Source organism: Cupressus sempervirens, chromosome 9 (assembly GCF_028749045.1).
Source record: "Cupressus sempervirens isolate cs-2001-9-10 chromosome 9, ASM2874904v1, whole genome shotgun sequence".
In the NCBI taxonomy this organism is placed as follows: domain Eukaryota; kingdom Viridiplantae; phylum Streptophyta; class Pinopsida; order Cupressales; family Cupressaceae; genus Cupressus; species Cupressus sempervirens.
In genome coordinates, this window is record NC_143126.1 from 301,426,358 (window position 1) to 301,442,572 (window position 16,215).

At 36.7% G+C, this 16,215-nt stretch overlaps 1 protein-coding gene across 2 annotated transcripts in view; it reads right to left on the reverse strand.

The window, feature by feature from the left end:
- Positions 1-16,215, reverse strand: part of LOC149538597 (Peptidase C13 family) — a 100,742-nt gene that overhangs the window by 11,400 nt on the left and 73,127 nt on the right. For both annotated transcript variants that reach the window (XM_089799908.1, XM_089799909.1), the window contains exon 8: positions 10,904-10,985. In XM_089799908.1, the coding sequence (XP_089656034.1) occupies positions 10,904-10,985 (82 nt within the window). The remainder of the gene's footprint in view (positions 1-10,903; positions 10,986-16,215) is intronic.

Here is a 16,215-nt window from a genome sequence, read left to right on the forward strand (position 1 = left end):
AAGAACACATCCTTTTTTGCCTATGCCAACTACAAATGATGAAGATGCAAACCCATCTCCACTCATCTGCAAGAGAGGCCCACTAGATAGGGCATTCCAAAATGAATTGAGAGACATTGTTGATCACAAAACTGGACGTTGCTTAATTGCAAATGGTGTTTCATTTAATTTTGCGAGATCACCTTATTTTAGGGAGATGTTGCAAGCAATAAATGAAGCACCCTTTGGTTACAGACCACCTGGTTATGTGAAGTTGTGCACTACCATATTACATGATGAAGGAAAACTGTAGAGGCTGAACTTCAACCAATAAGAGATTCTTGGGTTCAATTAGGTGTGTCTATTCCTTCAAATGGGTGGAAAGATTGTAGAAACCATCCATTGGTCAATGTTATTGTTGTATTCCCTAAGGGGGCAATGTTCTTGAAGGTAGTTGATTGTGAAGGGCAAGTGAAAGATTCAAAATTTATTTCATGCATTCTCATTGACGCCATAGAGTCGGCAGGTCCTGATAATGTTGTCCAAGTGGTCACGAACAATGCAAAAGTTTGCAGGGCTGCAAGGATAATTGTAGAGTCTAGATATGATCATATCTTTTGGACACCATCGCCGTCCACTGTCAATTTGGTGATGAAATCAATTGGCACCGAAATAGATTGGGTGAAAAAGACATATGAGGAGGCTGAAGAGATTCAAATGTTTGTGACAAACCCCCACATGTCACAAGCAGCATTTAGGAGTTTCTTAGTCTTGGAATTATTGAAGGTAAATTTGTAAGTTTAATATTCAATTATATATTATTGGATTCCATAATATTTTTTGTTGTTGTTTACATTAATATGCTTTAATTTTTTAATGTATTACTAACTAGAGTTTAACATGTTCTTAGGTTGCTGAAACCCGCTTTGTCTCTCACACAATCATCTTGAGACGACTTGTGAAGGTAAACGAAGCATTGAAACACATGGTCATTAGCGCCCAATGGGGAATTTGGAAGAATTCCAATACAGAAAGGACCTTAAATGTGAGAACAATGATACTAGATGAGGATTGGTGGGGTCTTGTGACTTATGTGTTGGAATTTACCAATCCAATCATGGCAATGCTTCACTTTGCAAATAGTGATGAGCCATGCCTTGGGGATATTTATGATTCCATGGACACTATGTTGGAAAAGATTAAAATGGTAAGTTCTGTGCTCTTTTAAAATTGTTTATTTGAGAGATATCTAGATTCTAAAGTTTAAATTGACATAAATCACTAATTATGATTATTATTCATATCTCATATCCTACGTCATATAGAGGAAGGAGAATGATCCTCATGACACCTTTTACAAAAAGGTGGAAGTAATTGTTCGTCATTGATGGAACAAGATGACCACACCTTTGCACGTCCTCGCATATGTTGTATACCTAAGGTACTGTATTGCTTATCAAATGCTTGTGGTTATGTTATCCGATGTTTGTGTTATTGATATTTGATAATGTTCAATTGTATTAAGTTGTCCCCAAGTACTATAGTGCAGATATACTTCGTCTTCCAAGTAGAGTGCCACCATTTAGAGATGCAGAGATTGCAAATGGGTATAAGAGGGCACTAGCTAAAATATTCCAAGATCCAGAAATTGGGGCAATTGTAAAGAATGAATTTTCTGCCTTCATCTCAGATGTTGATTTCCACAGTATTGCTATAGCAGACCAAAGCAGGATGGATGCCATTAAATGGTGGTATCTTCATGGGCAAGACTTCATGTACCTCCAACCTCTCTCCATAAAGATCCTATGCCAAATGAGTTTGTAGATTTTAACACCTAAAGTTGATTTCTTAAGCTTAAAAACACTCTCAATTCCTTGAATTTATCTTGATTGTTGTATTGATATTTTTTAATTTCTATTTGGGTTGCCAGCTCTTATACAGCTGAGCGGAATTGGAGTACTTACTCCTTTATCCACTCAATCAAATGCAACCGGTTGGTTGCAAGAAAAGCAGAAGACCGTGTGTTCATTCACAAAAATTTGCGCTTGTTGTCATGAAAGGATCCTAAGTACAAGAAGGGGCCCAAAAAGCTTTGGGATGTAGCACCCAAGACTCCTGATTTATATATGACCACCCGAGATCTTACTAGATCCACTTTGCTTGATGTGGATGATGAGGAGGATTATGAGTTCACAATCCCCTCTACTATTAGTGGAGCTGGTTTGGGTTCCTCTGGTGATACCTATATGGCACTTGCAGCTCATCAGTACCCCTCTAATGTGGATTTTCTTGAAATCCATTTGATGATTAAATCAAAAACTTTAGTCTTGACTCTTGACTCTTTTATGAGTGAATCATGTTACAAACTTTAAGTTTAATGATCTATATTTTGAATGTTACAAAATTTCAATTTCAATAATTCAATGTGAATGTGTTGATTTTATTTATAATCGTGAAAACAGATCAATTATCAAGTATACTAGATTCATAGATGCATACTAGAATCATAGATTCATACTATGAAATGATTTAGTTTTAAAATTATGTATATTTCTCTTATTTTTTAGTATATTTAATGCATATATATATATTTATATTTATTTATATATATATATATATGCACAAATCCTCTACGGATCCGATTCACGTGCCCGAATCGGATTTGTTTCATGAATCAGAAACTAAGCCAATAGATGGTTTGTTATAAAAGTCGTGGTCTAAGAAGACAGTCCAACAATAAATAAAAAATTGCAATGCATGCAAGTAAAGTGGGATGACAAAGTCGTCATTATAGACAGATTTAAAAACCATGACATGAAGTTTACAAACCTGTTGCCTCCATGACTACAGGCTCGTCACAAGGTCTAGAAAGACAGATGTGTCCCATTTAGTTAAATCTGGGCTATTATTTTGGATAGGCATGGGATGCCAATAAAAATTGGAGATTATACCAGAGATGTTTCTGGATATTTAGCAGGAACCTGTGAATCTATGAGATGACTATTTAATCAAGTCTACGATAAAAATGATTCTTTGCAGTGTATAAAGTCTGGTAGACAATTTTTATGTGACTACAGTGCAGCACAAGGAGTGGTGATTTAAAAAAGGGACAACTAACACAATGCAGTGAAATGTGGTACCATATATATTATAAATTGATTTTTTTCCATGTACATGTTTTGTAATGTTTCATAATGTTTTCTGAAAATCTTACAAGAGATAAGAACGAGGCAAGAAAAGAACGAAGAACCTATTCTAATGTTTGGACAAATGTCAGGTCAAGCATTTTTAATACAGACAATGAAAGAATCTCTCTTCAGATAAGCAAGCTGCAATTTCATTCTATCATGCACAGTCAAGTTGATTGGTGAATCATTCATCCTAAGACGTCCAGAACACTCAAGTACTTTTAAATACTGAGACATGTATTCTTAGGAAACCGTGTGGATTTGTTTATTGTACATTGATGTTGATGTGAAAGGTGTTCTTGCATAAGAGTTGTGTGTGATTCATGTGTCATGGTAATGTCCCCTCTAGCTTAGCTATAGATAACTAATAGAAACACTAGCCTAATTCTCATCCCTCATAGGCTAGGTATTTATTAATAAGGGGCAAGGTGATATTTTAAAAATGTGGGAAAAGCTAAAGTGCTGGGTAAATTTATTTCACTTAATATCTTGAGGTGGGGTTGAGTGAAGTTTTGGAAACTCCTATTTTAAGTTTTCCCTTGCCTTGGATACCAACTAAAGATTAAGGATGAGGTCGCTACTTTTCCAGCTCAGTGTTTTTTTCTAGCACAACATTTTTCCCTTTAAAGGCAACAAAGTTGTGTTTTCAAGATTCATTCTATACTATCGACTTGTTTCGATGTTTTCTCTGCAAGAAATTGCTCGACTCTGCTTTTTACAAGACACATCCCCTGTAGATACCCTCTTCTCAACTAAATTCTAGAAGAATCATCTCAAAACCTATTATGCTAAGTAATTGGTAAAATATTTCATGTATTAAGAAAATGATAGAGACAAAATAGAAAGTTTCTAATAAGAAACTCAAGAAGATCGAGTAATTGATCTTATCTAACTAAATTGCATTATATACAAATGATGACCATTAAAGTAATAAAATAATAATACTCCAATACCCTCCCTTAATGGTCAATCTGTGCACAACACCAAGTTGTCCCCTGAATTTAACAAACTTGTCTAGACCAAGAGGCTTGGTGAGAATGTCTACAATTTGATCCGATGTTAGAAAATACTGCAAGTGAACTATCTCATCTTCAACCAATTATCGAATGTAATGAAAATGAACATCCACATGTTTGGTTCTTTCATGGAAGACTTGTTGGCAAGTTTGAGCACTCCTTGATTATCAAAGAGCAAGAAGTCATTCCTATTGAAGATAAATGCATATCCGCAAGCATTCAACAAAGTCAAACTGCCTCACAAGCTGCCTCGACAACTCCTTGATACTCTACTTTTGTGGAGGAGAGTGAGATTGCATGTTGCTTCTTACTAGTCTAGGTGACTACTTTTCCAAAAGAGTGAAATTGCATACTTGCATAAGAGTTGCATGCAATTTATGTGTCATGGTAATGTCCCCTCTCGCCTAGTCATAGATAACTAAATAAAAATACTAGCCTAATTCTCATCCCTCATAGGCTAGGTATTTATTAATAAAGGACCAAGGTGATATTTTAAATAAGTGGAAAAAGCTGAAGTGCTGGGTAAATTTATTTAATTCACTTAATATCTGGAGGTGGCGTTGAGTGAAGTTTTGGAAACTCTTATTTTAAGTTTTTCCTTGCCTTGGATACCAAGTAAAGATTAAAAATGACATCACTACTTTTCCAGCTCGGTGATTTTTCCAACACAACATTTTTCCCTTTGAGGGCAGCAAAGTTGTGTTTTCGAGATTCATTCTATGCTATCGGCTTGTTTTGTTGTTTCCTCTCTACAAGAAATTGCATAATCTGCTTTTTACATGAAACGACCCCTGTAGAAACCCTCTTCTCAACTAAATCCTAGAAGAATCCTCTCAAAACCTAGTACACTAAGTAATTGGTAAGATATTTGATGTATTAACAGAATGATCGAGACAAAATAGAAAGTTTCTAATAAGAAACTTAAGAAGATCGAGTAATTTATCTTATCTAACTAAATTGCATTATATACAAATGATGACCATTAAAATAATAATATTCTAATACCCTCCCTTAATGGTCAATTTGACCACAACACCATGTTGTCCCCTGAATTTAACAATCTTATCTAAAACCAGAGGCTTGGTGAGAATGTCTACAATCTGATCCGATGTTAGAACATATTGCAAGTGAACTTTCTCATCATCAACCAACTACCAAATGTAATGACAATGAACATCCACATGTTTGGTTCTTTCATGGAAGACCAAGTTCTTGGCAAGTTTGAGCACTCCTTGATTATCAAAGAGAAAGGGAGTCAGGCCTACTTAAGATAAATGCATATCCTCAAGCATCCGACAAAGTCAAGCCGCCTCACAAGTTGCCTTGACAACTCCTCGATACTCTGCTTTTGTGGAGTGTGAGATTGCATGCTACTTCTTACTAGTCCAGGTGACTACACCAGATCCCAAACTGATCACATACTCAAAAGTGGAAGTCTTATCATCAACTAAATCAGCCCAATCTAAATTTGTGAACCCATTGAGTCTAGAATCATGACTCCTAGCGTAGAGAAGTTCATAATCAGAGGTGCCCTTCACATAGCGCAGCACACGCTTTGTTGTTACCCAATGATCAGGCATGGGAGTTGTCATGAAGCATGAGATGTAGCTTACAAGAAAACTAAGATCAGGTCTAGTGGCAAAGAGATAGATGAGACTGCCCACTAGTTGTATATAAGTGGTTTCATCATCATGAGAATTAGACTTGGTTGACAACTTTAGTCCTTTCTCCATAAGTATGGAAGCAGGTTTACAATTCTACCTACAAAACCTATCAAGCAAGTTCCTAGCATACTTGGACTGAAAAATAAAGATGCTACCCATCAGTCTGCCAAACCTCAACACCTAAACAATAATGGAGAAGCCCCAAATCTGTAATATCAAAATCCTTGCACAAATTTTATTTGACTTCTACAATCAAATGTGCTAAATTGCAAATAATGATCAATTCATCCACATAGACAACAAGAAAGAGTATCATCACTAGAGCATTTGATACAGATTATTATCAGAAAGGCCAAGTTGAAAGCCATAAGCAACCAAGTACTAATCAATGTTGATGTACCACACTCGAGGGGCCTATTTGAGTCCATAGAGTATTTTCTTGAGTCCACAAACTTGGTGTTTTTTGTCAGCAACTTCGAAACCAAGAGGTTGTATCATTTAGACTTCTTCCTGCAACTCACCATTGAGGAAGGCATTTTTAAAATCCATCTGATGGACTTTCCATCCTAACTGAGCTGCAATGACGAGAAGGTGATGAATAGTACTAATCTTGGCAATAGGAGCAATAGTCTCCTCACAATCAATGCCCTCCCACTGTGTGATCCCTCAAGCAACTAATTTGGCCTTGTATTTATCTCAGGTACCATTTGCATGACACTTGACCTTATACACCCATTTCCAACTACTGGGCTTCTTCTCTAGAGGAAGATCAGAAAGAACCCAGGTGCTCTTCTTCATAAGATTGGATCCCGTATCCATAGCCTATTCTCACTCTAGAATCCCTTTTGCCTTTTTAAATGCCTAAGGCTCATAAATACTATGAAGGTTGGCCATGAGAGCAAAGTTAACTATATTTTGTTGCTTGCCCTTATATCTAGAAGATCTACCCTCAATAAGCTCATCATGACGAAAATCACTGTTCAACCATGCAGTGTATGACTAACTAGTTGTCTTTCCTCCTGTTTCTGTCATACGGTGTACGATTGCTCGTGGATTGGCTTCTTCTTCTTCACACCGTACTCTTTCACTTTGGCTTTTGGTTAGCTCTTTTAATTTCCTTTTTTATTGTGGTCCTAGGTATCCTTGTTTAGCCTTGGCATACTTTCCCTTAAATCTATTAAGATATTTTTTTCTCATCCTCGTATTTTCTAGTATTCCCATTCTCAGTTTCTTTGTGGATCCCTTTACTTACTCCTTAACTTCAATATCCAGAATCTCTAGTAGTTTTCCGCTAGGATGAAAGACTCCATTGTCCTCCATCTACCAATGAAATGGTACATTGAGGGAACCTGTTTCTTCCTCAGAGTAATTCCTGAGTCTCAATATCCCCTCAACATTTGATTTCATCTCTCCTTCCTCATCAAGCTCTCCTCCTTTTGACTTCAAGTCTAATGCCATCTCCTAGCTTACTGCTTGGTTCCTTAGGTTGATGACATTTTTTCCCGTCACACTCGATGGAGAGTGTTCTTCCAATTTTGGTTGGCTTCTACTGTGATGAGCCAACCCATACCAAGGAGAGCATCGTAGCCCTTTTTCTCTAGTGATAGGATAACAAAATAAAGGAAAAGTTGTTGGATCTTGATAATAACCTCCTGTGCCATGAGCACTCCAATTGGTTTTATGTCATGTTGGTCGGTGCCTACCAAGTGGAAGGTTAGCAACAAGATGTTTGTTTTCCAAGGGCCTTTCATGTCTCTTATACGAGTACATTTATGCCAAATCCTCCATCCACAATAGTATTGGTGAGGGTATAGCCCATCATTTCCATTTCCACCACTCTCAAAGTCTGCACCACACCTACTACCAACAACATAAGATCTATGGTACAACTTGTGGAGGTAGCTTTTCCAGGCCCTTCTTTTGTCGCCTCATTCATCCTACGGTTGCCAACCTCTTGCCCATTGTGTGTATCACCAATGTTGGTTGCCACTACCAGTTGTGGTAGTGTCTCTAGTAGGTTTGTCACTTACACTAGGACCATCACCTATAACATCTGTTGTATGATGTTGGCTTTTGACAATGACTGTACAAGGGTATTGGTCATGTCATGTGTCCGCCTCCATTCTTCATCCATTTCTAGTTTTATTTCTATTCCAGCTTACGTCGATCTTTCCTTCTCCGTACGTAAATCAAGGTATGTGGCTTTTGTGGCTTGGAGTCTCGTGATTGTGAGGACTTCCTCTTTAGGGCATGTTAGCCTTGATGTGCCCTTCATTTTACATTTGTCCACCACACTTCTTTGTTCTCCTTAGTCTTTTTGTTTGTCCTCTTCTCTTTCATCATCCTCATTATATCCTTCCAAAGGGCCTATATTGTCTTGGATACCCCCTCACTGTCACCATCCATAGTATCATCATCAATCACCTTCTTTCCTCTAGATGACTTATTCTCACTATCAATGTTTATAGCTCATTTGCATGCTTCCTTGTAGTATGATGGAGGTACTACCTTCATTTTTTTCAAATCAAAGGGGTTAATCCTTCTATAATACACCTCTTTTTTAATCCGTCTTTTGGTTCTCTAATTTACCAATGAGTTCCTTAAGCCTACAATGGTAGACCTAAACTATCTTGTCCTTTCCTTGATAGGTATTATTAAACTTCACTACTACCTCATCATCATCATGGAGTAATCTAAATTCAATCTCAAATGCTTGTTTCAGATCATTCCATGTTTCTTTTTATGTCGTTGCAAGGTCCATATCCCAATCAATTTATATATTTGGTAGTCGCTAGAAAAGCCTTCAACTAGTAGTCTTCATCATTTTACTTGCTCACTTCCCATATGGTTGCACGTCTTACAATGGTAGCTTGGATCCTCGAATCCATTCCTATTGAATTTGGCGAGCTTTTGTCTATCTGGGATGTTCATTCTTTGCACACGATCGACAACCTATTCGTCATTGGACTCCATTGGGCCAATTTGTCCTCTATATCCTTGTGCCTCTTTTTTGCACCTCCAAGCACGCGTGAGTCCATTTCCCTTCCACCCTTTCATGCACGCCATGGTAGTAGCAATGCTCCCTTCTACTAGGAGTTTCTAGTTGTGTTCCCCCTATTCGGCTCTTTTTGTAATAGAAAGACTTCCAATGCCCCATAGAGCACTTTTAAAGAGGTCTACCACATCCCCTTCAAGATCTTTTTCCTCATCATCTCTCAGCTTATTGAATGTGCGAAGACCTCACTGAAGTTTCTACTTCCACAGATTGTGTTTCTTTCTTCATACACCTTATGTTTTTATTTGGCAGAAGAGGCATTAATCTTGGTTGCGAGAAGTGCAACATCTACTGGTGTCATGTGGTTCTTCCCCCTTCTGGTTCCTTTCCTCATACTGTTGAAGTATTTGTTGTCTCTATTGTTCCTTTTCCCTTGCCTCACATTGTTCTTGAACTTCCAACAAAGTGCAAGCCAACAACTTGGAAGGCGACCTAGAAGATTGTACACTGGACATTTCACCATAAGTTCGACACATATAGTGACAAGGGAGACTACTCTCTCTCGAGCCTACCGCTACACATACTCGTCAACCAACACATCCCATGCTTGAACCAAATCTTGTGTCAACTAGTCCTCTTGGGTCACTATAATATTGTCCTCGACATCATTTTTAATTACTAGGACTTGTTGGTCAAAGGTATGACCCTTTATACCACCATTCTGCCTATCCTACTTCTTTAGACCTCTAGGTTTTGCCTTAGGCAATGGCACCAAAATGTTGGATGCCTAATTCAAAATGTATTAACCAACAATGCAACTATAACCATTCAACAATTATACCAGACATGAACCATAGATAGCATAACAGAGATAACCAGAGATGGTTCAGAACATATAATGCAAGATATGGAAAAATGATATAACTTTTCATAGCACAATAATCTCTAACACCCAACAACAACTTACTATGTTCCAGCGTGAATACAAATAGATCTGACAGTTAAGTTCACCAACCGTCGCTAATTGACACTACTTGAAAACAACTATTTTATTATTCTACCCTTTAATTAACAAAAGTATTATTATGGCAAAATAGCCATCTACAAAGTTGTCCTCTTTTCCTATGTACTTTGTTGCTGATTTGAGAGTTTAAACCTCTTTCCCTTTAATGTTTCAATCATTTGTTGACACTCGGCAAGCTGGCCTACAATTCTATAGGGCATGATATGATCAAAAGGAAGAGTTCGGAGCTAGATTTCTCCAAAAAAACTTATTCTATCCATTACTAATTTGTTCATCACATCAAATGAAATAGATTGTTTGATAGCCCAACTAACAGGCATTAGGCTGCTTTGCTTATGCAAATTGTGGACATAAAGTCCTTTCTTCTAAATCAATCAAACCCTACAAGACAATCTTTGTAGCGTAGGAGGCCTTTGGTGCAATGTCATGAAGTTGATCCTTGTAACTTCAAGGTCAATGGTCATCTATGCAATTCGCCCAATAATTGCACCATTCATGCTTCTAGCATCTACAGTTGAGGACCACTTGCATGCACCAATTTGAATTGGAAACTTAACTCACAAATAAACTGCACTTTAGCTAGTTTCCCACAATATTCCATGAGGATCACTTGGTCACTAGGGTACCATGCAAGCTTGTAAGGGTACGAGTCATGCCCACATACTGAGATATAAGTAAACTTGGGGAACTGGATGAAGTTATGAATGGGGGTGAGTCCCACTTCATAAAAAGATTAAAACAGACACAAAAAAAGGACAACACTTAGTCACAACTTACTAAAAAAGCTGCCAAATCAATCAAAGATGTGACCTAGTCAAATTCAAGAAATTAGTATGATTTACATACATTCTCATTCAAAGTCTGAAAGACATGACCAGTTATAATCTTTCTGTTTTTGGACAGGGTTTCATGCTGAGAAATGTAGAAATCATTTATCAACTCTTACTAAATCAAATAGCTTCTTTCCTTACCATTATTCTGTTATTTCTCATTAAAACACAAAACAAACAAAAAGACCAAGTTTTGAAAGTTCATACCTTGTCTAAGGGGCGAGAGTATAAGTCAACTCGATAATATGCATTGGACATTAGCAACTTTGGGTTGTACGATTGAAAGAGACTGCCAACAAGCATTTACAAATAACAACGTTAACCATATTTGTGTATGGAATTTTTTTTAAGAAACATGTCTTTGAGTGTACATCTATCACATTACTTAAATAATCATCAATTTGTGCAAAATCCTTGATAAAAGAATAATCATCACTGCAAGTTAATCATTCAACATTATCAAATGAGATTTGTCCTCTAAAGATGAGAAAAAAATTTGACCCCCAATCCCAATTTCTTTTACCATAAAAACTAAAGCAGCAATGCCAAAAACTAGCAACATGGAAAATGTACAGCCTCTCTGGAGTAATACTGTATAGGGTTAGAATCCCCAAATGAAAACAGGGTGAGAAAATGCCTGCGCTCACTTCAAACATTAGAATTTCACGACCATATCCAATGTTGAGGGGAACAACAAACAAGAATTAATGTAATTTAAACTCTGCAAAACCGTTAAAACATGGGTGAATTTGTCATTGTCAAAAATAGTTTTTCTTATGTTCCATTATATGTACTAGTAAGGATTTAAAATTTGATAGTATGCACCACATTTTGTGTGCATCAACATGATTGCTCTCCAATGTAATCTAAATAATCAAAAATCTATAAATATACACTTTAGACATCTCTACTCATGGTCCAGGGGAAAAATCAGATTTGATAAAAATACAAAAAACCCGCGAGATATGTTGTAATAAAAGAACTTTTTTGATGCAAAAAAAGGCAATAGATTAAATGAAACATAAACTTTCCCAGAAAACCTGTGGTATTTATGCATCAACATTTTGTCCTGATTCTCATGAAAGATTCATACGCAGAGCTAAACAAATGACATTAAGAGCATAAGCATCAAAGCAGTTGCCTCCAATATACATCTTAGCAAGCAACTTCACAAGAAAGCCTTGTTAGCCCTAACAATGGGTAATCAATTTGGATATTTTGATGTACTCTTTATACATTTGCTAATTTGCCTGTATGTTGATCTAAGCAATTTTTTCGGAGAACTAACAAGTACTAGACAGAAATAAGAGAATTGATTTGTGTTACAATTAAGAGATGCCATGTACATATTTTCATTATTTTAATAAACGCATGCATGCTTAAATTCATGCCTAACATTCTATAAACCAATTTTCCCACCCATGTGACTCGCAATGTGTGATCCTTTTATCTATAAATTTGATTTTATAACAAAAGAAATATGCTGGTGATTTATCTTGTGACTGCTATTATTCCTAACTGATGCTGTAAATGAAGAACTATATTTGCAGAAGTACTTAACATGGACGTTTGATATTTTCTATTTAGCTCACTGCTGGAAATGGAGAAAAACATGAAGAAAACGGTAATTTGGCAGGAAACATAGATAATATCACATAAAAAGAGCAAGACACCCTGAAGAAACCCAATGTAGTAAAAGTCCAGCTTAGAAATAGGATTGTACCTCCTATCACCAAGAATACAAGGTTACCCATTGCAATTTACAACCACCTGTCTTTGCTCTATCTGCAAACTATCCTTACCCTTGTTATGACTCGGGACTCCTCAAAATCATTCTAGTTTTCCTCTAAGACTCTTTCTTATATCTGCAAACTATCCTTACCCTTGTTATGACTCGGGACTCCTCAAAATCATTCTAGTTTTCCTCTAAGACGCTTTCTTAACCAAGAACATGCTACAAACATACCACAATAAAATTGAAAACCAGTTCATCCATCAGGGTGTCAATTGATCCAATTTCCACTTTGGGCGATTGGTACATCATTCTATTCTTTTTTCAGATGGGTACAGACATAATCAACCAGCAACTAATATCTTAGAGTAGGTTTGGGAAACCCCAGATTTTTCAGGCATGCCTGAGTAACATGTTTCAGGAAGGAAGAGAACTGCAGAGGCAAACATCCAAAGGCCATAACTTTGTCATAAGTACTTTGTTTTTCCCCTTCCAAAACATTAGAGAGCTACTTAATCACTCAATCATAGGTGGACGTTGCATCAGATTTTGATCTGAAATTTCATTTTTCAAGAGCATCTTAGATTTGCTTGTTTTGGTATATAGAACCAATTCACTGTTCATATGGTCATGCAACTATTGACGGAATACAATTAGATTATATTGAAATTTCTGATCGTTCATTTATATTTTCTAAAGGTTGTGTTCCCTGAAGGAATAAAGCTGTGGTTCATGATCAATTTTAAAAATATGCATGTGATTATCAGATTATGTCAAGTGGCTAAGTGGAGTCAAACACTTCTGATGTGAATGCCACCTGCTTATATGTTATGAAAAAACCTCTTCCATTAATATAAATGAAAAGAGTAAATCTTTTGCAAATATAAGGAACCTCTTGTAAACATAAATGTTTAAGGTCAGTCTCATAAAATTTTAAAGATGAGGTTGACCCACTTTTGTAATATTTCAAAATTTGCAATTAGCTTTTAGCTTTTTTCTTTTAATATGCTTTGAGTTATCTAGCTAATAACACACTCAACTGATTTGGATCCCATGGGACATCCATAGAGAATACCCTAATTGTGAGATTCTATGTGTTATAAATTTTAATAGGTGATTCTAGATGTGTTATTATTCAGACAAGGAAATAAACAATAAATCAGAGATGAGCTCTTTACGAGAGCTATTAAAATTAGAACAACAAAGTTTATTAACCTAGGTGTTCTATTTATGCCATAGGAGATCGGAATTAGAACAGAACAAAAAGCCAATGCATCCGATATATTGCATGAGAGAGATAAGAATATAGAGCATAAGAGTTATTGATCTATGCATTGTATATATGGAATCACTTGAGAGAGATGTATCGTTGTTTATCTTGCAGCTAAATACACCTAAACTATGCTATGCTTATTGTTTATTACTAAACAAATGTATAAATAGCATTCCAAAGCCATGAAGACTAAAGCATCATTGTGGAACTTGAAACAATTGAGCTTCCATGTGACACTTCACCTTTTGATGGTTGAGCTGAATAGCATCAAATGTAACAATGAAATCTAATGCATGTAACATTTCCCTGCACTGATGGGAAAGCTGCCCCTTGATCTCACAAGAGAAGACCTTGACTCAAACAAAGGGCAGTCAAAAGAAAAACACTTGACATTCAATAATACCTCTGTTGTCAGTGAGCATTGGTGGTTTAGCCTGTACGTGTCAAGAACCTTGACAACTTCAAAGATGAATGCAATGTAAGTTTTGATGTGCACTTGCTTAGCACCACAATTCATGGCCCAAATTATCTCATGCCACCAGAAAAGTGTGTGCATCATTTGGTGGGGATAGATTGATGATCTCAAATGTTGCGTCCATTTCTTGTGAACCTTCTTATTTAATTAACTATTGCATGTGAACTGTGATTTCAAGCAGTCACGTGACTTCCAGTTATTTGGTTTCATAAATTAAGATTATAAATGATTAATGAATATTTTGTTATGTTAATGAATTATTATATGATGATTTGAATTCCATATGTGGAATATTTGGAAAGAGATGTCATTAAGAATCATTTATGTATATTTTATTTTGTTAATATAAAGATAATGGTATCCACTCCTTCCTCAGCACAATGCAAGAGAAGATCCATCCCACAAGTGGAGGAAGAATACAATCAATGTAGGGGTATGTGAACACACGGTGAATGTCGAGAATGCATTCTGAGCTGGAACCACAATTGTTTTATCAGTCATCAAGTCTAGGAGGGAAGTACCTTAAGATGTCTAGTCGGTTACCTTTCTATCCTAATGTAATTTAGATAAGATAAGATAATAATATTAATGTCCAACGAAAAAACACAAGGGTTTATGGGACTGAGCATATAAACAAAAGAGCCAGCCAAAGCAGGAGCACCAAATGGTGATTGAGAAGAAACAAAACAAAACACTAAACCAGAGAAAAACAAGGTAAGGACTAAGGATCCTTCCTTGGTACAAAGAAATCAGTCACAGACGAATATAACCGTGGATGATCCACAGTCTTAGATTGTTGCCAAGAACGGCTGTAGGAGTGTCACTGCTTGGAAAGACTGGTGCAGTGTCTAACTGATCTGGAATGATTAATACTAATTGGCCTTTTCAAGCCCCGTGGTGGAGACAAGGGGGGAGAAAAAGGCAGTGATGAGCTGGTCTGAAATATGGCCCTGAGGTATGAATGACTGCAGGGTATGCTCACAAACTAAAATTAATTTTATACAATGAACCTTTCTCAACGATCTCAAGAAACAACCATGGTGATTCCATTGTGGTTTTATGAGATGTACTAATGTTGTGTGTGTGTGTGTTCAATTTTTTTGTGTGTGTTTGTGACCTTATATGATGTGAGTAAATGTAACGAAGTGTATACATTTACATCAAGGACTATTGAACATATGATTGTTAACTAAAAAATTACATGGGAATCCATCCATAATAACGTACCCAAGACAACAAGATGAATGTGACTCAAATTATAATTAAAATTTGTTAAGACATGGTAGCTTTAGTCAGATATTAGGGTGATGAATTGTATACAAACCCTTAAAGATAAATCTATCACCCTTATATCCAAATCGAAACTCTATGCAAGATCAAGGATACGGTAATCTGTATTATCAGATTCCAAACATAATTATTCTCTCTTGGAGAAGATCGAGAAATAATCTGATATTATGCACAGCAGTACATTGTATAACGATCAAATATAATGTATCAGTTCAGTAGCTTTCATTTGGTTATTGTGTTAACTATACCGATTATTAAATCGGACCTCCTGCAAGCAACCTTTGGTGATTTTATGTTGGTTGGAAAAAGACCATGCCATGAATGTACTACGATAATAGATAAGCGTCTATTCCCCGAGGACACGTCCCCAACCAAAATACCTTTGTTTTTGAGACGGGGGCATCTCGAGGACAGGGGGACGAGTAGGGGACGTCCCCCAACCGTCCCAAAAAAATGCAAATTACCAGAGGATGTCTCCGAAACTCGAGGACGCCTGAGAATCCCCGGTATGGAAAGGGGACGCCTAGACGCCCCTCGACTATACCGGGTACAACTGGTAGTCCCCCTTTGTTTGTATGCAAAAACATTAAAAAGTGAACATTAAAAAATAGATTTAAGGCTGCCAACTAGGTCACCCAGGTGGGCCCCAACCCTCCAAACGCCCTAAAAGGTTTAAAGACACCACATTTTAGTTGTTTTGTCATTTGTTCGGTTTTCATTTTGTGTTGCAACTGGCTGGAGTTTTCATT